At 40.1% G+C, this 21,870-nt stretch overlaps 1 protein-coding gene across 5 annotated transcripts in view; it reads right to left on the bottom strand.

Annotated features, from left to right (window-relative positions):
* CASK (calcium/calmodulin dependent serine protein kinase) overlaps positions 1–9,947 on the bottom strand; it is a 372,464-nt gene extending 362,517 nt beyond the window's left edge. For 4 of the 5 annotated variants that reach the window (XM_087829364.1, XM_087829366.1, XM_087829365.1 and 1 more), the window contains exon 1: positions 9,698–9,945. In XM_087829364.1, coding sequence (XP_087685490.1) covers positions 9,698–9,756 — 59 coding nt within the window. In that variant the 5' untranslated portion in view covers positions 9,757–9,945. Of the gene's footprint in view, positions 1–9,697 lie in introns of all 5 variants that reach the window. The other variant, XM_087829368.1, reaches the window with a different exon arrangement.
* Positions 9,948–21,870: the final 11,923 nt, after the last annotated feature.

Here is a 21,870-nt window from a genome sequence, read left to right as displayed (position 1 = left end):
CTGAGTTGTATACTTCAAATGGCTGAATGGTATGGTACGTGAATTATATCTCAAGTATGTTACCAAGAAAGGCATTCTATTAATCAGCTAAAACATACAAAATCAGAATATAAAAGTCTAATATTTAGGAATACACCTTAAAAAAACAAACAGTTTATGCTCATACTGAACTACAAGCAGTAAAACAGCACTGCAGAGCAGGTGTTTAGATGGGTCACGTATACCCCCAGATGTGAATCCCCATGCTGCCACTTCTTATTGCCACTTTACGCAGAGTAAATTACTAATCTCCCTTTTCCTAGTTTTCTCATCTATAAAATGGGGTGGGGGTGAATGCCTGAAATGGAAGGGTTGTGGTCAAGGTTAAATTAGAAAAATACAAAAAATGTAACATCTGGTCCAACATATAATGAGCACTGAAGCCATAGAACTTGAGAACCAAAAAGAAATCAAAGAATTCCTAAAGTTGTCCCTGAAAACTTTAACTTTACACTTATTACATGAATTTCTTATATATAGTACCTGTGTGAAAATAGAACCTGAAACTGCTCTAAAAATGAGGTTTATTAATTAAGAAATAAAATAGAATAAACATTTTTAAAACTTTTTAAAGATTTCTTTATTTTCTCTACCTGTATTCCTCCACTCCTTTTTCTAAATTAGAAAACAGACTTAAAGAGTTTAAATGAGTTACCCAAGAAGACCAACAAATCATTTAAACTTCACATCCTCTGTAAAGATTTCTCCAACTTACTTCTATGCAGTGGCTGTAGTCTATGGATTGCTCACTTAACACACTCCTTCAACTCATGAGTACTTACCACGTGCCAGTTACCCAGTTATGCTGAGGACACTAGGTGAACAAATCAGTTATGACCCTGGCCATAACAGGACTTAAGGTCTAGTTAGATTAGATATGAACTATTTGCCAACTTCTCCCATTTACAGAGAGATTCTTGAGTATTTGGTGAATAATAATATTAATGGCAATTAAAATAACAACCGTTAGACATTTTATATAGATCATGTTATATTCAATTCTCACAACACCCCTTCAAGGTATATTCTATCACCCTTATTTTATAGATAAAGAAACTGAGGCTCAGAGGTTAACTAACTTGCCCAGGACCACACAGCTAGAAATGAATACATAAATGAACAAATAAATGTTAACTAAAAATTTCATGCATGGGGTAGAAAAGAATGTTCATTTCACGATATCATTTACGTAATAGAGTCTGTGTTTTAAGTGCTGAGAAAGTGCACATTTGGAAATTGTGTAAACTTATCTACATAGCTGCCAAAAGTAATTTGAGTATCTCGGAGACATTCTAGAAATAAAAAATACTTATGCTGCACTTTACAATCACTAATCCATGCAAATGGCTTGTGAAGGAGCTATCATTCCTTCAATAAATAAGGAGAAAATGGCCACACTGTGCCCAAAGGTTACCAGATCACATCATAGGGGGCTGACTTACAAGCTACAAAGCAATGTTGATCCATATGTTTGGGGAAAGTACATACCAAGGGCAAGCAGAAAGGCCAAAAACCTATGAAGTTTCCTAAAAACAAAAATTAGATTCTATAAAACAGCAGCAGTATAATGGTAATCTGGATTTCAGAGCAAGGCTAGAGACCTCTAACATCAAGAGTGTTTTAAAAAAACATTACATCTGCATATGGTTACATAATAATACTTTCATCATATATTAAAACACACCAAAATACTCTCAACTCAGGGTTAAAATGAAAAGCCTGATACAGACTCAACATAGTATTTATTTGATATTATTAAACTACACCAAAAGAGGGGGACAATCATCATTCCTACCTGTAAATGACTCAAATATTCAAAGCAAAAAAAATGTATTAAAAAAAATAAAACGATTGAAAAAAAGAATGTGCAACAGCCCAGTAAGAGAACACAAGATGCTGAAATGAAATAATATGCACTTAGATTTTAAAAAACTGGCTTAGGTGCAATAAAGTAATAAATTCTTATTGTGAATGGGTGTGGACAACTAAAAAAAGGGCAATAAACAAATTTCATTGGGGGTAGGAAAGAAGAATGTGAAAGGGGAGGAGAGTACTGCACTTATCCAACTGGGACCGAAAACTTTGAGGCAAGAAAGAATTATGTTCCCTATAGGGGAAGTATTAAAGAAAATAACAAGGTTTGACAAATATCAAGAACTTAAAGTATCTAAAATGCTGTTCGTCATTTCATTAAAGGTTTCCATTTAATTGAAATTAGATGTTTAAAACAAAAAGAAAGAAAGAAAAAAATTATACACCAAGCTCTGGAATCATGAAGACCCAATCTTAGGAAAACCAAATGGTTTTACCTAAAAGCCAGCTATCACGATCTGCAAAACACAATTATAGTGAAAAAATTATCTACTCTTTTTTAACCCTAAATATGTTGGTGTTGAAAAATATTTACAGAGATAGTATATTACCAACATTCCCAGAAATGAAGCCAGATCCTTGCTTTTCAGTCACACTATGAACCAAATATTAACACATTACATTCATCTTGATAGATGCTTTAAAAGTGTTTATCTCTGTTAAAGACAAGCCTTTTCTTGGTCCCCAGTCAGAGTGTGCTGGCATTTACTCTTTGAAACTTCTGTGATGCTGAGCTATTCTGATTATTCTGTGTGAGTTATACTCCAAACCACAATCCCCCAGCTCAGTCAACCCATAAGAACTCATTCACTCATAGTTTCACTTCCACACAGATGATTTCCAAATCTTTACTGTCATTCCAGGTATCTCACCCAAACTCCAGTCAGGCATTTCCAGAAATATCCCCTTAGAAATAGGCCTGCGCTTAATTCAAAGGCAACGTACCAATCCACACCACGGACTATTAGGCAGCAGTTTAAGAAGAGACAGAGTTAGACAGATACATAGATGGATATGGAAAGGCCATCAAATATACTATTTTTCAACTGAAAATGAATATTTTAGTATAGTGTACAAATAAGATCCCATTCTTTTTTAAACAAAAACCTTACAAAGGTACATAAGAACTGGACAACAGTTACCTCTGGAGAAGGGGGCTATAGATGGTGGGAGAATGGAGAGAGACTTGCCTATCATCTATATTTTTAAGTCATGTTTATAATTTATTTCATAAAAAACTAGATAATTGATAAAGTAATAGAAAAAGAGTCAAATAGCTTTAGAAATGAAATCTTCCTGGTATAGAAAGTCAAAGAGAGACTCTTCCAATACTGACTTGGGCTCTACAACCAATCATACTACAGTATCACAATGGCTATCAGGTAATTCCATTTTACTCAGTTGAAACGGGGCTACCCATTCCCAGGATAGAAAGAATGGAGAGCAGGTCTTACAGCGCCTTGAACCCTGTAGCATAAATCCAGAGCGATAGTTGGTAGTTTTAGAGTCTGTACTGTCAGTTGCAACTAAAAAATAAAACCCAAATGTGAGAGCCGCACACCCCATCAGTTTGTTGGCTGGGGTCAGGTGCCTGTTCTGCAGCAGTAATTCAGTCACTTGATTATGTAGGTGTGCAGTGCTGGCTGACAGCTGAGATGCTTACAACTCAGCAGCTGTGGTTCAGTATATGGTTTTCAGAGTCAGAGAGAACAATTTCAGTATTTTTATAACAGGATATAGGAACAACTACCCTGTGGAAACCACCCCACCCCATTCCCAAAAAACACCTCTCTCTGAAACCTCATTACTTCTGGTTTGGCAAGCTGGAAGTAATTAATCAACTATTCTGGCTGTTGGGGCAGGGGAATTGGAAGGGCAAACTTGGATTATAAAAGGGCTAGAGATAGTTTCAAAACAAATTAGATTTTGGATGAATGGCCAAGATTATATATTTCCATTGCTAAACAATGCATACTTACTAGTTTGGTGACAAATGCTGATATTTCATTAAAGAGAAAGATCAAAAGAAAAATGAAACTGATGAAACAATGAATAGTAGTATGGAACCTCTACTGAAGAGGTAAGAAATTTAACTAGAAAATCAAACAATTAAAATTTGCAGTAAATAAACTCTAAAGACATGTGCCTTACTTTAAGGAAACCCAACACATCATGAAATAAATGGATTTTAGAACCAGTTGGAATTCCATGTGATCTTGGGCAAGTTACTCACACATCTTTGAATCTCAGGGGTTTTTTTCTATAAAATGGGTACAAGTAGAGGAGATAATACAAGTAAAACACCTAACATGAGAAGGCATACATGTCAATCCCCTTTGAAGTAAGCATTAAGTTATAAAGATTTTTTTTTCCCTTTTAAACAATCTTATGTCAAAGCTCCTTTAAACAGTGCTTCTGCCACATTTAAAATGTGAAAACATTTAGGAAAATGAGCTAATTCAAGAACAATCTAAAAAAATAAGCTATACTTGCTTCTTTAATTTCTTGAGTAGAGCTACAACTGGATATGGCAAAAGAATTTTCAATTTAAAGAAATATCCAGGAACACAATTTAAGGAACATTAGATATTGCCAGGTGAAACTGCTGCAGATACAAGGGGAAAATGAAGGGGAGTGAACTGTGTATGTCAAGGACATAGAAGCATGTCACAGTCATGGAAGGTAAGGGAATCACAGGAAGTATTTATGAAGACAACGTGCAAACCACACTTCCAGAAACTCCAATTCCTAAGGCAGTCTGTAAAAAGCAGATATGACGAGACTCAGAGAAGGTTGTGCAAATGCAGAAAAGCAACTGAGTAGCTCAGTTCCATCCAAAATTGTACCAGAATCAAACTTCATCACCAGGATCAACACTGCTTACCTACTCCCAATAAGGCCTGCTGTGTATAAGAATCCACACCCTATGTTTAACAGGTTTTTCCTCTGTGGAACATCCGTTTAAGCCCCACAGTTTAGATCCTTCTGGGCCACCAGCAGGTTAGTTGGAGATTGTGTTTCTTTTACCTTGTTATATGACTGTCAGTTGATAAAGCACTTCTTTATGGAATAACTACTCATTTCCGGACAATTCCTAGTTCCTTCAGGCTCACACTTGACCTTTTCCTAACAAAAAAACTAGTTTACTTACAATGTCTAAATAAAATTTCTAGGAAAGATGTTCCAACATAATGTAGTATCCACCCCCTCCCCCACCGTGGTACTAGAAAACCAAATCAGTGGGTCAATCAACATGTGTGAAAGCCTTAGTAATTAGTATAAATAGTAAGGCTAAAATTTTCTCTATGTTAAATTATATACTTACATATTATTAATCCAGTATTAACATAAAGGCTGCATTTAACTAATTTCTCTGGTAAATAGCATTACTGGAACCACAAGTATGGACTTTAAAGTATATAAGCAACTTAACCATACTCTTTAGTGAGTGTATGTGCAAACACAATCTATACTAAATTGATAAATTTCTTAATATTAAAGTGAGTCATTCTAGTGGATAGCCATCATCAACTGTTATTGAAGCAATCTTTGTTCTGTGTTGTTCCAACCATCAGACAATCATCATGCTATCATTAGATGAGTGTCATGAATCAATGTGAGACTTAAAAGACCCAAGAAATCAAAGCCAAACACAGGCTAAAACAAAATTCCTACACAACAGGGTGCAGAAACACAGTGCAGAGAAAATAAAATCCATGTTTTATTCTTTTGGCTTCAATATCTCCCCCCAAAATATTCATTCTACTTTTAAAAAACTGTAAGCCTCTGAAAAGCCAGTCCCAAAACATTACATACACAAGCCAATGACTCTCAACTGTAGCCACACATTAGAATCATTTAGAGAGCTTAAAAAAAATTATCAATGACCAGGACCCATTCCCAGAGATTCTGATTTCATTGCTCTGACACAGGGGCATGGCAATTGATCTTTCTAAAAAGCTCCCCTGGTAATTCTAATATGCAGCCAGGTGGAGAACCACTACTTTAAACTAATACAGCCTTTTCAGACAATAATTGCTCTGAGGCTGATAAATACGCTTTTTGCCTTTTAATGAGATTTTATTAAAACCACTCAATTCATTCCATAGCTAATGAAGACTGTTACATTGCAGGCACTATGTTAAGTAATGGAGAAAGATGTGCAAGATATGTCCCCTGCCCTCAAGAAGCTCCCTATTAACTAGAGAGATCCATAAATAAGTAACTGTAATTAATATGATAAGTACTCTTGAAGTGTAAGCAAATACAGCATGCTTCACAAATACAGCATGTGTTACATGTCATCCTTCAGTCAGGGTCATGCTGCAGCATTCCAATTTCAGTATGTGTCCTACCAAAGCTAGAAAGTAAGAAGTTACAGGTTACTGAATACTCGGGCAAATATTCAGCCTATGCAAGATGAAAACTGTGTGCATTTTGCTATTTGCTTTCACAGAAACTGCTGTACTATGAAGGTAGTCATTTCTATGTTTTCATTTGGATGAATCATCTTACAATTTCCTTCATGTAATATTACTGATTGTATACTACTTACCTATAAAACTAAAAATCTACAAAAGATACAGTAAATGACCATGAAAAAAATTAGCCAATTATCTATATTTGCATAACACCTTTCCTTTCCAGTCATTGCTACATTTGCTGAGACAAAGTTTTGGGACTATGATAAGGTCCCATCATTGGAGATTTGTTTCGATTGCTTGAAAGATGTTAGGTAGGAAAATGTTATGGAAACAATAGGCATTCAAAGGACCTTTTGTAAGACTTTCAAAAATAAGAAACATGGGGAAAGTTTAATTTTTTAAAAAAAGAGATAGCATCTTTTCAACATTCATAAGGAATCAGGCACGTGATTCCTTTGAAGATAGTGGATGAGAGTGGTGAGGTAGGAAGTCAGTGGGTGTTCAGCTGATCTTGAAAAGTGAGATCTATTTTAAAGTACCTTAGTGAAAATTTAAACCTATTAGTACCTAGGGGTCAAAACCAATTTGTGATACTAATTTGGCATAAAAGAAAATCACAATTCCAGAGAACTTGGATAGAAATCAACAAAAAGCTTTTCAGTACAAATGAACATCTTCAAGGCATTTCTGTTTCAATCCAAAGTTGAACAAATTCTAAGTTAAAATGTATGCTGTCAAGGTCCCTGCAAGAAAATCTCAAGTGAATTTCAATTTCCAGGTCAATATATGCTGAGACAATTTAAGGGAGAAACCTTCAACCTTTACACAGGACAAGGAACCCATTACATTCTTTACCACAAAGGCTACCCTGAATTCATTATTGCAAGTAATGCTGTAAATGGCACTGACCAAGTCAGATTTTGTAGGATATGAATGAGATTTCATACTCATAGTAGTTAAGGTAGTGAGATTACCTATCACCTCAAAATTAGCTTGCTCTCCCTCCTTATGCAGCTCTGAAGCAACAGAAGAGATGAATTTAGTCCTATCAGAAGTGTTTCCTGAGAATATTCTATCAATTATAAGTCGGCAGAATATTGATTGTGCTAATGTGATGCTGACCACTTCTTTTTGATATCCAAAGAGCAATATCATCACTTTTCCAGACCTTAAAGAATCAGAACTAGTACCTAACATTGATTCAATGATGGCTATATTCCGTCATCACAATATAATTAACATTTTAATCTCACAGTTTCCAATTATGACTTGGCTGGCTCATTTAAATCAAATATAACTAAGACATAACAAACATCATTCACCCCCCCACACACAATCATTTGGGGGCTTTGGGGAAACACCTAATTCACCCTTACTGGGTGTTAAGAATGAAGAAACCAAGGGGATTTTTTTTGACATATCTGCCTCTCTAGAATTGTGCTATTTACACAGGGCTATTGAGCACTTTAAATGTGGCTAGTCCAACTGAGAAACTGAATTTTGAATTTTATTTAGTTTTAACTCATTTAAATTTAAATTTAGAAAGCGATACCTGATTCTGTTATTAGAAAACTTTTAGGTATGTTTGGAACAACTTGAGCATATGACTCTACTTTTGCAAATGCAAATTTTATGAAACCTAAATACACATCAAGTATTTCCTCTGAAAAAATAGCTTAGTGTCAGAATTGAGATGTGTTGTTAGTATAAAATACACATTGGATTTCAAAGACTGAGTACGAAAGATAGGCTGTAAAATATCTCATTAATAATTTCTATACTGATTACATGTTAAGATGATCATTGTTTGGATCTATGGGGTTAAAGAAAATATTTTATTAAAATTAATTGCACCTATTTGTTTTTAATCTTCTAAATGTGGCTTCTAGAAAATTTATACAAGTAAAATTTACACAGGTAAAATTACAAATATGGCTCACATTCTATATCTTTTGGACAGCGCTGCTCTAGGGCACTTCCACAATCACTTTTGGATATTCTTCTAATACACAGTCTGGTCATGTAACAAACAATAGGGGCAAGGAGTAACATGTCGTCTTATCAACTGAGTCTGAGGAAAGTGTGTAGCAAGCTCTATCCACAATCACCTTGTGAGGCAATATTGTAATACCTCAACATAGAAGGAAAAAAAAATGAGTTATCAGCACTTAACCAAATTGAAATCCAGCACTGCAGACAACTTAAAAGAGAAAGAGCCAACTGCTCTAAGGTCTTGGTTTCATTTCCCAACTGCAGACCTTAAAATAGATAATAAAGCACCACTTTCAAAAAGAGGTAAAATATTTCAATGATCGCTATCTAGCAATCCATAAATAAGCTAAAATTGCTCTTAAATCTTATCTCCTCAACTTCAAAAGCCACAGAATACACACTGAACTAGGAAATCAACTTCAGATTGCCAGCATTTCCCTCACAAGCAGATTAGCAAGATTGTGCACTTGGAATACTGTTTGACAAGAATGAAAAGGAAACTATTCAAAACAGATTTAAGGAATGGACAATTAGATGAGGAACTGCAGATTTAATTCTCAATCAGCACTGTGATTAATCTGATTCCCTGCTTTTCCCTAGTGTAATTATACAACACAGATGAAAGGATGAGCATTTGGACTGTCAGTTCTATATTCTAGACTAGCTCGGTGACTCAAAGCAGACGGCTCTACCACGCTAACCACCATCCTAAACAACAGTCGAGGGAAGCCTCGAACACTGATTTAACAGTCATTGCATAACGAGGCATTAAAAATTCCTATCCCCCCAACTCTTTCCACGTTTGTCTACACCAGGTGAGGAATTTGCTGAAACGAACCCACCCTGTCTTAAATGACCCCTTCCTATCCGGGCATGGGGTGAACACAAAGGCATCTATCTAATATCCTGCACAATAGACACACACCCCACAATTAAAAACCCTGGCCGTTCTTTCTCTTTCTCTCCACGAAAGCAAAGGAAATGCAAGCTGCTCTTTTCGTTAATAGTCTATGGTACACGCAAGGTAACAATAACCCCAACTGTTCCCAGGAAGCAACTATAAAATCGGTTCGGCCACGTCCCTGTGCAACCGTCAGATAAAATGCAGACAGCAGATTTCAGCCGGCTCCACGCCTCGTGGGGTGGCCGTCCTAGGCTCGTGGGCCTCCACCGACCGTTGGGAACCCCCAGTCCGCCTCCCGGCAGGAGGTCCAGGTACACGTCTATAAATACTCAGGGGTGAGGAGGACGAGGGCGGGGGAGGGGATGGAGGGCAGGGGTCAGGCCCGGAGCGGGTACGGGTGCGGCAAGACCCCGGCATCACTGAAATGCATTTTCCCACACTCCCGCTCCCTCGCGTGGAGACTCACTTGCCGATCACCTCGCACAGCTCGTACACATCCTCGAACAGCACGTCGTCGTCGGCCATGGTCCGGAGGGGACAGCGGCCGCAGCGTGGAGGGCTCTAAAAACGGGGGTGGGGGCGCCAAAGAGCTCAGTGCCCGGCCCCTGGCTCGCCTCCTCCTCTCAGGACCCGCGAGCCCTCGGTGCTGAGGACGCTCGAGTGGGGCTGCGAGGCCCGGAGACTGCGGCGCCTTCCTGCGGGCGACCACCCCGGCGCGGGCGGCGGGGCCGGGGCGCGGGAGTGAGGGCGGCCCGGGCCCGGCGCCGCCCGCCCGCCCGCCCGCTGCTCCTCCCGCTGCTCGGGCCGCGCTGCCCGGCGTGCGGATCCTCGGGGACCGCGCGGCGCCGCGCTCTCCGCTCGTCAGCCCGCGAGGGCCGCGAGGCCGCGACCGCTCCCTCTGCCGAGGCTGGCTCTGGCGCGGCGCGGGGCAGCTCTGGCGACAGGGGGAGCCGCGGCAGGACCGTGGAGGGAGTATCGCCGCTGAGGGAGGTGGCGGCGGCAGATCCCCGCTGGGGACCAGGAGGCGGCGGCAGAGACGCTCCCTCCTCCTACCCCTCCTCCGGCTGCCGCCGCCCGCCTGGGAGTGGGAGGGGGCTTCGCGGGACTGGCTCTCAGTGCAGGCGGGAGCTGCGGCCACCGCCTTCAGCTCCTCCTCCGCCGCCTGAGCCTCCGACTAGCTCTGGAGCCTCGCGCACCCGCCTCGCGCACGCACGCCCTCCTCCCGCTACAGCCTTGCGGCCTCCAGACCCACAGGCCCCGCCCACTCCAGCCGGTCGGGAGGCGGTGGCGGAGGGGGGGAGGAGGGGGAGAAAGGGAACAGGACTGCGCGGCGCATGCGCGCGCCGCCGGACACGTCACGGCGAATGGGCGGGCGCCGGGGGATCGTGAAGGGGTGGGGAGTTGGCCCGCGGTGTGCGCGGGCGGCAGCCGCTTAGGTGGGGGTTGGCGGGGTCGTCACCTCCGCGACCAAGCGGCTGAAGGGGCCGGGGACAAAAGGTCCACTAGGGAATGCGGGTTTTCGACTGTCTGCAGGGAGAGGCTCGGAACTCCGGCCGCCCCCATCCCCTTCTTTTGTAACCGCTGGAAGCCTTTCCCAGTTTTTGCTGGGAACGAGTCCTGATGAATGGGAAAGGTAGAAAAAAAGGTGTAGAGGTTGTCACTCGAGACCGTGCTAGGCGGCGGATGCCTTTAGTGCCATTGTCATTCGTTAATGAATACAGGGCCTGGGGAAAGGAGGATCGTCCACCTACAAGGAAAGACCAAACAAAAACTGTACGGGAAGGTGTGCAACAACAAATGGCAATTTATAGAGACAGCTTCGCCCGCATTCTGCCCAAACTCAATAAATAATCTATCCAGCGCCTGCCCCCTGCTAGAGACAGGCTAGAGAGAGGTCAGGAAGGCAGGGACATAGACTTTAAGCCCCTTTGTGTATTGCCCTCCCCAGGCCCCCAGGACCTACTCTGCTCTTCATACTCCCTATAAATTGTAGACAATTCAGGATAAAAATACAACTAGAGAGAGTATGCACCGGGTCAGCCAGGGAGTGAGGTTCTGGGTGTTGCCGCTGTGCTAGGTTGTATTCAATATGAACATTTTTGTCCGACTGAGCATGTGCGGAACGAGCCAACGCCATCAGACAGGTATAAGCCTCAGTTGAGAACCAATAAAAAAAAGTCTTTGTTTCTCTGCACAGCGGAAGTGCCCAATTAGTTCATAAGTCAGCTTCTAGAATATCATCTGGTAAAATTCTCAGTGTGGTAATTTAAAAAGAAAGAAAGAAAGAAAAGATAGTATTTACCAAAATGTATGGGATGGGTGGAGACCCACAGCCTATTTTCTATTCAAAAACGTTTTGTGCAAATCCTTGACCACTCCCTCAAGAGGCTGAGAGATTTGTCAGTGTTAAGGATTTGAATACTAAACCTTTTAAAAATGCAAATCAAAGGGAAAATATAATTTTATGAGGTTTTCTTCCTTTCCTAATGAGCTTGGGCATTTTCTAGAGAAGGGAGCTTTAGAGCCTGAGAAACATCTCCTCCATTGAGGGTCCCACAGTTCCAAGTCACTCACCCCAAGTCGGCATGTCCACCTGGTGCCTAATGAATAAGGCATCATTCCATTCTGCTCTGAAGTGCGCAGTGACCCTCACAAGTCACCTTGTCAGCTTCACTTCCTTTCCCCAGCCCCAGTCTGAGCTATGCCAAGGCTTGTCAACTTCATTTTGGGGTTATTTTCCACAGAAGCCTATGTTCAGAGGTAGAAAAGGACAATTATAAAATAAAAGAAAGTGGAGTTAAATAAGAAAGATGACTACAAAGATAGGTTTACACTCTGCTCATGGAATCACCACCTGTTTAGATCTGGAAAGATTCTTAGAGGTCAGCTAGTCCAGCTCAGTTATTTACAGATGTGGGGGATGCAGGAGTTGCTCTCCCAGAGCCGTTCTTCCCCTCCATCATGAGGTAGGATCTCTGGGTTTGAGGTGTGATTGTAACCATCTCACCTGGAAAGGTTGACCCTGATTAATTAAAGTAATAAATGCAGCCCCCTTGCCACATTAAGCTAACTTAATCAGCTCTTGGCATTCCCTGGTCACTGGCCTTGATTGGTTCAAGGTCTTACAATCACCACAAAGCTCAGGACTTTCCCTTCCTTGAATAGGAAATACTCCCCCCCCCCCCCCCCCCCCCCCCGTCAACCCCCAAACACCACACTCGCCTTGAATAAACAAGTATGCAGCCTCAGTTGCTGCCATTAAACATCTTGCAGCCATGAAGGTAGTTAGACCTAAGATGAAGGTGGAACTGAGGGGCAGCAGGGTGGAGATGACTTCAAAGACATTATCAATCTCTTGTTTGGCCAACTTTCTACACTTTTCCATCATATAGGGAAAGGAATTTCCATATTGTTTAAGACATTTTGAGTTGAGTTTTCTGTTCCTTTCAAAGAAAGCACCCTACAAATGGTACAGCAGATGAGAAAGTGAGTTCAGAGACAATAATATGTTCATGATCACATATTTAGCTGAGCATCTAACCTGAACCTAGACTTCCCAGCTTCCAGTGTGGTATTTAGTCAGAAAGAAGTTACCTGCAATACACATCCCTCAGAACTTGTACCATGCATTGTGGCTAGAGGTGGCCACTCTCTGCTTCTGCAATTAAAATGACCAAACCTTTTAAATGAAGATAATTCTTCTCTGGTTTCTTCCAAGAATCCAATACTCTGCCAACAAATAAGCTTAAGTATAAATGATCAGGTGTCAATAATTTAGTTCTGTTTTAGTTTCCACCAAGAAAATGTTAAAGTAACTGGGTGCATCAGTTAGACTGTGTTCAGATGTTAATAACTGAATACTCAATAACAGTGGTTTAAACAAATGAGGGGTTTATCTTTCTTATAGAGCAAGGAGTCTGGAGGTGGATGGTTACTAAAATTGGATCAGCTACACAACAGTGTGATCAGTGACCTAGGTTCTTTCTTTCCGCTCTGCCATACTTGATATTCTAGTTTCTCATTCTTAGGCTTGTTGCTTCATCATCATGAGATGGCTGTTACAATTTCCAGCATCAAACTGCATTCAAAGGCAGGAATCAGGAAGGCAACAAGAATAGGCAAGGCCATTTTGCTTTGTCTCCCATCTCTTATTAGGGAAAGAAAATATCCTTTCCCATCTCACTGTCAGAACAGAGTCACATGACAGCTCACCTGTAAGGGAAGCTGGGAAAATGGATAGCTGACTTTTCCTGCCTCCTCTTTGAAGGTGGGCAAGGGAGAAGCAGGTGGAGAATGTGCTTTGGCAGCCAATCAGGAGTATTTCCAATGTGAAGAAAATTATCAATGAAATAATTCCAGCCCAGCCGGGTGTGGCTCAGGGGTTGAGCATCGACCTAGGATACAGGCGATCAGGGTTCGATTCCCAGTCAGGGCACATGCCTGGTGGCGGGCTTGATCAATGACTCTCTCATCATTGATGTTTCTATCTCTCTCTCTTTCCCCCTCCTTTCCTCTCTCTGAAATCAATAAAGGTATATTTAAAAAAAGAAAAAAGAAAAATAATTCCATATCTTCATCACAGTGTACATATACCTTGAGTATATAATTGATAGGCCTTTAAAAAATTCAGAACCAGCCCAGCCGGGCGTGGCTCAGCAGTTGAGCGTTGACCTGGGATCCAGGCGATCAGGGTTTGATTCCCGGTCAGGGCACATGCCCGGGTTGTGGGCTCGATCAATGACTCTCTCATCATTGATGTTTCTAACTCTCTCTCTCCCTCTCCTTTCCTCTCTCTGAAATCAATAAAGATATATTAAAAAAAAAAAAATCAGAACCATCTAAAAACCCACCAGGATGGGGTTGATGCTAAGTGAGAATGTGATTCTCAGATGTCAGTGAAAATCTTCAGTGACTTAGAGGTATTGGACTTCCTCACAACTGCTTTGGACATTCTCAGGTTGTTGGGCTCTCACTTAATTTCAAATTGACACAGATAGAAGAGGAAAACACACTCTAGAGAAATATTAGCATAAGTACAACACAGAGGTTAGCGTGGAGGGTTAATTTAGGCAATTCAGGGTTGAGCTTCATCCTGTAGCTATGATTACTTAAGCATATAAATTATTGCTGAATAACTGAATAAAATTTAAAATGACAGTCTTAAATTGGGACAAAGTTATTGCTTGTTGGTATAAGCAGGATGCTTTAAGCGCAAATGAAAGACACCATTAATATCTCCAGAAAAAGTTACATATACTAGATTTATACTCCAATATCATGTTGCAACTCATTTATTTTATATTCATTCAATGAATGTCTATGGTAGACACAGAGGCTGCAGCTACAAATAAGGCAGGCATGGTCTCTGCTCTTTCCAATTTTTAAAAAACTTTTATTAAATTTATTGGAGTGACATTGGTTAATAAAATTATATCGTTTTCAAGTATGCAATTTTATGATACATCATCTGTATATCGTATTGTGTGTTCACCACCCAAAGTCAATTCTCCTGGCACCATATATTTGACCCCCTTTACCCTTTCCTATCCCCCCACAGCCCCCTTACCCTCTGGTAAACCACCATTCTGTTGTCTGTGTCTATGAGTTTTTAAAAGCAAAAATAAATGAATGGGGCTATAGCAACTAAAAACTTCTGCACAGCAAAAGAAACCATCAACAAAACAAAAAGGCAACCAATCATTTTAAAAAGTTGACCTACTAAAAGACTCTGGACTTCAGTGGCACTGGTCTTATGTGTAGAGTAAGATCCCCGAAGCCCCATCATGAATGGAATCCTATCTTAAGTAACTCTCCCCTTTGCACTTGGTGCACACTGTCCCTTAGTTACTTTTAAAATGCAGATACACCTGCACTAAATATGAAATCTCTTAAATGGTTTGAGCTGATACTGTAGGTGCTCCACTCAAATCCCCACCAATCCCTATTCTGTGTGCCCCTCCCCCAGCTTCAGCATGTTTTCTTCCAAAGTCCATGCCTGTGACTTTAGAAGACTTTTCACAAGCTACTGGGATCATTTTGCCCACATGGAAGTGTCTGGGACTTTAGGTCTCCCTGAACTGGCTGGTAGTGCAGGAATGTGAAAGCCCAATTCCTTTCCCCATGGGAGGGGTGACAACTCTAAGGGATTACTTACAGCCTGAGCTCCCCTGTGGGATCAGACTGCAGCTACCCTCCTCAGGACTTTGCCTACTTCCCTCCCCTTCCATTTCCTACTCCTCTCATTCACCGATAGGTTTCTTCTGAGAACCTGTTCCTTAATGAATCCCCTTATCAGGATCTGCTTTGGGTGAATGTAACCTAAGACAATGGTGTTTCTCAAAGTGACAACTGCATTCATATCACCTGGGGGTGTGTGAAAAAAAATGTTAAAACTGTTGATTCCTGGGCCCTACTGAATCTGACTTACTGAATCTGAATGTTCTGGAGCATGTCCCAGGGATCTGTATATTTATAAGTGAGTTTTGTACACCTAAAAATTAAGATCCACTTCCTTAACACTGGCCATTGAATAACCTCACTGTAAAAAAAGGATCCAAGGCTGACTTCATCACTAGGATGGAGAAACCATAACAAATGCAAAAGAACACTTCAGGGAACAGAAAAAGATCTGAATACAAATGTTTCCTTCTGTAAATCTCTGTCAAAAGATTAATTTTACCCTTCTTCCTTTAATATCAATAAACAAGTCACTGGAAACTTTTATCTGACAGAAACAAGATTGCCTTTGGACACAGCACAGTGCCTGTATACACAGAACATGTAACTTAAAAGTTAACCAAAAGATATCCATTCATTGAGCCACTTAAGATCACAAGTACTCATTGACCTCCTGGAGACTCAACACTGTACTATGCACTAATGTGGACTTCAATAGTCAGGATTCTTTTGTTTGCAAGTTACAGAAAACTCAGACCAACTTAACAACAGAGAATCTTGGGCTCACATAACTGAAAAGTCAGCTCACATAACTGAAAAGTTGTACTCAAATGATGTTGCTGAAGATCCACTTTCTTCCAGATTCATTATTGTGCATTCTGTGGTACTGGCTTCATCCTTAGGCTCTACAAGATGCCCCCCCCCACCCCCCACCGAGCTCCATTCTTTCACCTTAAAGTAGCAAAATACTGCCACCTTTCCAGACTTCACCTTCTTGTATATCAACATCCAGGAAAAGAGGAGTCTTATTCAGTAGATCTTGCCCATTGTTGTAGGATTCACTCTCTCTCATTGGCCTTGTATTAAGGCACATTACCATCCATGAACCAATTACTGTGGTCAGGGAGAGAGAGTCACTGAATAATTTAACCAATCAGGCCCCTCCCTCAAGCAGGGTATAGGAATCATTTTCCTGACTGAGAATGGAGGGGCAGGAAAATCAAGACACTTTAAAAGGCAGGAGAGGGCAGAATGAATGGTGGGAAGGGTCCCTGTTCCCCCAGTCACCCAAATACTGGCATTGGCTTTTTCTCAGCACTCTACTTTCTCCATGTTCAGCTAGTCATCAGATCTTGTCAATTTTTCTATCAAACTTTCTTTTAGATTCTCCCTTTATTTTCCACTTCTTCAGTCTCCACCCCAGTTCACTCCCCCATCAACCCAGCCTCATTTTACTCATTGGGCTCCTGCCTCCAACTGCTTTTCCCATACTGCTCACCATGGAGAGGCCCAATTCAGGTCCACAGAAAGGAATTCTCGGCATCTAGAACAGTGTCTGGTATGCAGTAGTTATTTAAAAGGCATTTTTTGAACGTGAATAAATGAATGAATGGCTTCATAGCCCTTATCACTTCCTGGAATTCTCTTTTATTTGTTTTAGTTATAGCCTTTCTCCTTCAACCCTTGAACCTAGAAAGTGTCTGGAACATAGTAAGTACTCCATGTATGTTTGTTAAATAAATAAATGACTATATGTTTCTTGAATTGGATTAGAGAATCAGTCATTATTAGAAAGAGATCAAAGAGCCAAAAGAAACAGTTACAGTGGTTGTGTTCTTGTGAAGAAACTGCGTAACAGAAGAAATACAATTGTCACAGAGGACCGGAGAGCCAGTAGTCTCAGAGCTGAAGAAGTATCAAAGAGAGCAGGGACAGAAAAAAAAGGGCATTGAATTTATTTTTACTAATTGAAAGTTGTTTTACTATCTATCGTTTGTGTAGAAGAAACAAAATCTCACACAGCATTTGGAATTTTTCCTTCTTTCTTAGCTAAGAGAGATTTTGAAGGTAGAGTGAGAAATTAAATTGGTACCCTCTCCTTAATTTCCTTTTCTGTATTTCCTGGTGCTTTCTTTCCAAGCTGCCACTAAACTGTCACACTACATGGTAAAAATGCACAATCAGCTGCAACGTGTTCAATGGGTGACTTATATTAAGCCCAGCTCTAGCTAAGTTGCAAAGAGTCATGTGAGTCACCCAGACCTCAATAGAAAGGAGTATAATTTACTATGTTAAGTGCACTGTGGAAAAGGTCAAGTGATTAATAAGTCACCAATATGAAATACAAGCCTATCAGCACTAGTAGGTTTAATCATTTACCCTCCTCAGGGCATGGATGAAGCAGATCCTGGTGGTCTTTTCTGGCAGTATGAGCCTGCAAAACTCTTAAGGAGATATTTTCCTTCTTATTATACATTCTCATAAATGATAGCTTTAAAAAAAATGGAGACTCCTTTCCTGAAAAATCTTTATTCTCATAGAGATAATCTATAGTGTCAGGATCTGCACTAATAAGTTGTTTTCTGTTTTGGTCAAGAGAAAAATTAACTACTAGCTTTTCCAAAGACTCTTTGTGGCAATTCCCAGATCAGATAGGAACTCCTCAGTGATATTTTGCCTTAAGTATTCTAATCAAATATTTCCCATTCAAGCTTATTTACCCTTGTTATCTATTTTAAATTGTTTTGCAAATGAAGACAATAGCTAAGAAAGTAACCTTTTAAAAGACAATAGCAAACTAAGGGGAAAGGATAGAGAGTCTAATGGTCTGTAAAGAAATAACAGAAGAACCACATATTGAGGGCTTATTATAAATGTCAGACACTATGCAAAGATGTTACACATATTTCATTTAATCCAAGTAACAACTTTATGAGATAGATATTATTGCCTTCATTTTACAGATGAGGAATCTGAGACTTGGAGAGAGGTTGTGTAATGTGCCAAGGATTACACAGCTAGAAAAGAGATGAACCAATGTTTGAACCAAATCTGCCAGATCCCAAAGCATGAACCATTCCACACCCTGATATTGGCTTTCTTGTGTTTCTCTGAGGCAATAAGTTTTAATTTCTTTCTTTTTTTTTTTTTTTTTTTTTTTCAGATTAAGCAATGTGCATTTCAGGTAAAGGGTAAAATAGGGTAAATAGCAACAACAATGACAATAGTAGCTCCTGCTTATTAAAATTGTATTTAGCCCGGCCAGGCGTGGCTCAGCAGTTGAGGGTCGACCTGGGATCCAGGCGATCAGGGTTCTATTCCCTGTCAGGGCACATGCCCGGTTGTGAGCTTGATCAATGACTCTCTCATCATTGATGTTTCTGTCTCTCTTTCTCTCCCTCTCCTTTCCTCTCTCTGAAATCAATAAAGATATATTTAAAAAAATAAATAAATAAAATTGTATTTAGTGCCAAGAACTGTGCTAAAGTGTTTTTCAAGCATTTATTTGCTCATTCAATTAACTTTTATTGAGACTGTATGATATACTAAGAACTGAGGGGAGAATAGTGAGCAAAGGCAACTTTATTTTTACCCTCTTGGAGCTTATAAATTAGTGAGAGAGGTAGGCATGAATCAAATAATCAGAAAAGCAAATGTATAATTATTTTCACAAGGGTGCCAAGACCGCTCAATAGGGAAAGGATGATGTGTTCAACAAATGGTGTTTAGAAAACTGGATATCTGCATGCAAAAGAATAAAGTTGGACCCATAACTTATACCATATAAAAATAACTCAAAATGGATTAAAGACCTACAACTTTAAAATGCTTGGAAGAAAGCAGGGGAGAAGCTTCACGCCATTGGATTTGGCAATTTCTTGCATATGATGCCAAATGCACAGGAAACAAAAGCTAAAGGATAAATTGGACAACGTCAAAACCAAAAACTTCTGTGCATCAAAAGAACAGTCAACAGAGTAAAAAGGCAACCTACAGAATGGGAGAAAATATTTGCAAGTCATCTATCTGATAAGTAGTTAATGTAAAAAATATATGAAGAACTCTTACAACTTCAGAGCTTGTTTGGAGGTTCTAGCAGGGGAGTGCAGCTACTCATATACACTTGGCCTAAGACCAGTCTTCTCCTCTGGGGGAAGGTCATCTTCTTTGACTGAGCATACAGCTTTGGGAGGGATGAACATGGATCAGGAGGGAGGAGGGGGATGCCTGCTGAGCCAGCCAGATCAACCGAATCAACCCTGGTGATCAATGGGGTGACAGATGTCGCAGCCAGATCGCTCTCACATCCATTACAATCTAACAACAACAAAACAAATCTGGGGGTGGTAGGATGGGTGGGTGGAAAAGCTGAAGGGGAATAAGAGGCATAAATTTTCAGTTATAAAATAAATAAGCCATGGAGATGTAGTGTACAGCACAGGGAATATAATCAATATTGTAATAACTTGGCATGGTGACAGATGGTTACTAGACTTAGTGTGGTGATCACATCATAAGGTATATAAATGTTGAATCACTATGTTGTACACCTGAAACTAATACACTATTATATGCCAACTATACTTTAATTAAAAATTTTAAAAATGGGCAAAAGACTTGAATAGACATATCCCCAGAGAAGATATACAAGTGGCCAGAAAGCATATGAAAGGATGCTCAACTTCACTGATCATTAGGGAAATGCAAGTCAAAACCACAATAAAATATCATCTCACACTCATTGGGTTGGCTGCTATCAGAAACAAAAAACTAATGAGTGTTGGTGAGGATGTGGAGAAATTGGAACACTTGTGTACTGTTGGTGCTGTAAATTGGCACAGCCACTACAGAAAACAGCATGGAAGTTCCTCAAAAAATTAAAAATAGAACTACCATAAGATCCAGCAATACTGTTTCTGGATATATTTGTAAAAGAATTGAAACCAGGGTATCAAAGATATTTGTACACCCATGTCTATAACAGCACTATTCACAGTAGCCAAAAGGTGGAGGAAGCAACCCAAATGTCTATCAGCAGGTGAATGCATAAATAAAATGTGGTATGTACACACAGTGGAATGTTAGTCAGCCTTAAAAAGGAAGGTGATTCTGCCACATGTTACAACTTGGATGAACCTTGACATCATACTAAGCGAAATAAGCTAGCTACAAAAAGACAAATTCTGTATGATTTTACAAATATGAGGTATGAAGGGTAGTTAAACTTACAGAAACAATAGGTAGAATGGTGGTTGCCAAGGCTGAGGTGAGGGGAAATAGGGAGTTAGTGTTTAATGGGTGTAGAATTTTAGTTTTGTAAGATGAATAAGTTCTCGAGATTGATTGTACAACAATGTGAATATACTGAACACTGTATACTTAAAAATAATTAAACATCTATAATACTTTTAACAATAAAGATACATTTTTAAAAAGCCATAAAAATGATTAAAATGATAAATTTTGTTATATGTACTTTGTTATTATTGCAAATTTAAAAAATTTTAATGTATAATTAAAACATTTATCTACTTTAATCTTTTAAACAACTCTATGATAGAACTTTCTATTGTGCCCATTTTGTAGAGCAAACTCAGTTTTAGAGAGACCAAATCACTTGCCTAAAGTGACACAGTGAGTCACACGGGTGGAGATGGAATTTGAACCCATTCCCTGAGCCTAACAGTCATGCTTTAAACTGTCACCAGACTTAGCTAGCCAGGTCTTCAAAAAAATGAATCAAACTACTGCTTGCTAGGTTTGGTCACTGTGGTTGGAGAAATCACAGAGCACCTAGTTGAGGGTAGAATGTGGGTAGCTGTGGTTGTCAAGGGTTCTGACAAAAGGCCTCTCATAATTATGCCATTTCCTCTCCCCTCCCCCTCAAGTGAGAACTGCTTCTAAGTATGGAATCAAGATGGCAGTTTGGTTTCCTTATTTCTATTCTATAAGCATTCTATGTCTTTCTTTCTCCACCAAAGATAACACCTTAAACTCATTGGAGATAGAACCTAGAAATTTTTAAGAGAGTGTCTGCCTTAAAAGCCTGTTGGCAGGGCAGAATGGCAACTAGTGTGAGTCCCTAAGGTACAGCCCTTGGTTTCATCCCAGAGTTCCAGTTAAATCACAGATTGCTTTTAGCTTAAGTACGGTAACTGGTGGATGTGAGCCAGAGAGCACTATTTCCAGAGAAAGGAGGAAAAAGGGTGACAGATACCTTGGCTGGAGGATCCTGGGGGATTGGAGAGTCAGGGAAGGCTATGACATGTTAAAACTTCTGAGGAACTTCTGATTGAAGCAAGTTTAAGTTTAAAAAAGCACTCCACGCTGATACTGTTGAGCAGACCAAGGCTGATACTATTGTGAGGACTGTACATTAGGCTGAAGGAGAAATCCAGTCATCTGTGGCAAGAATGGACTTGGGGGTAGGCTTAAGTGCTATCTGCTTATGTATAAACAAAC

Source organism: Miniopterus natalensis, chromosome X (genome assembly GCF_054644295.1).
Source record: "Miniopterus natalensis isolate mMinNat1 chromosome X, mMinNat1.hap1, whole genome shotgun sequence".
NCBI classification, from domain to species: Eukaryota; Metazoa; Chordata; class Mammalia; order Chiroptera; family Miniopteridae; genus Miniopterus; species Miniopterus natalensis.
Note: the sequence above shows the minus strand (reverse complement) of the source record. Positions and strands in the feature narration are given on the sequence as shown.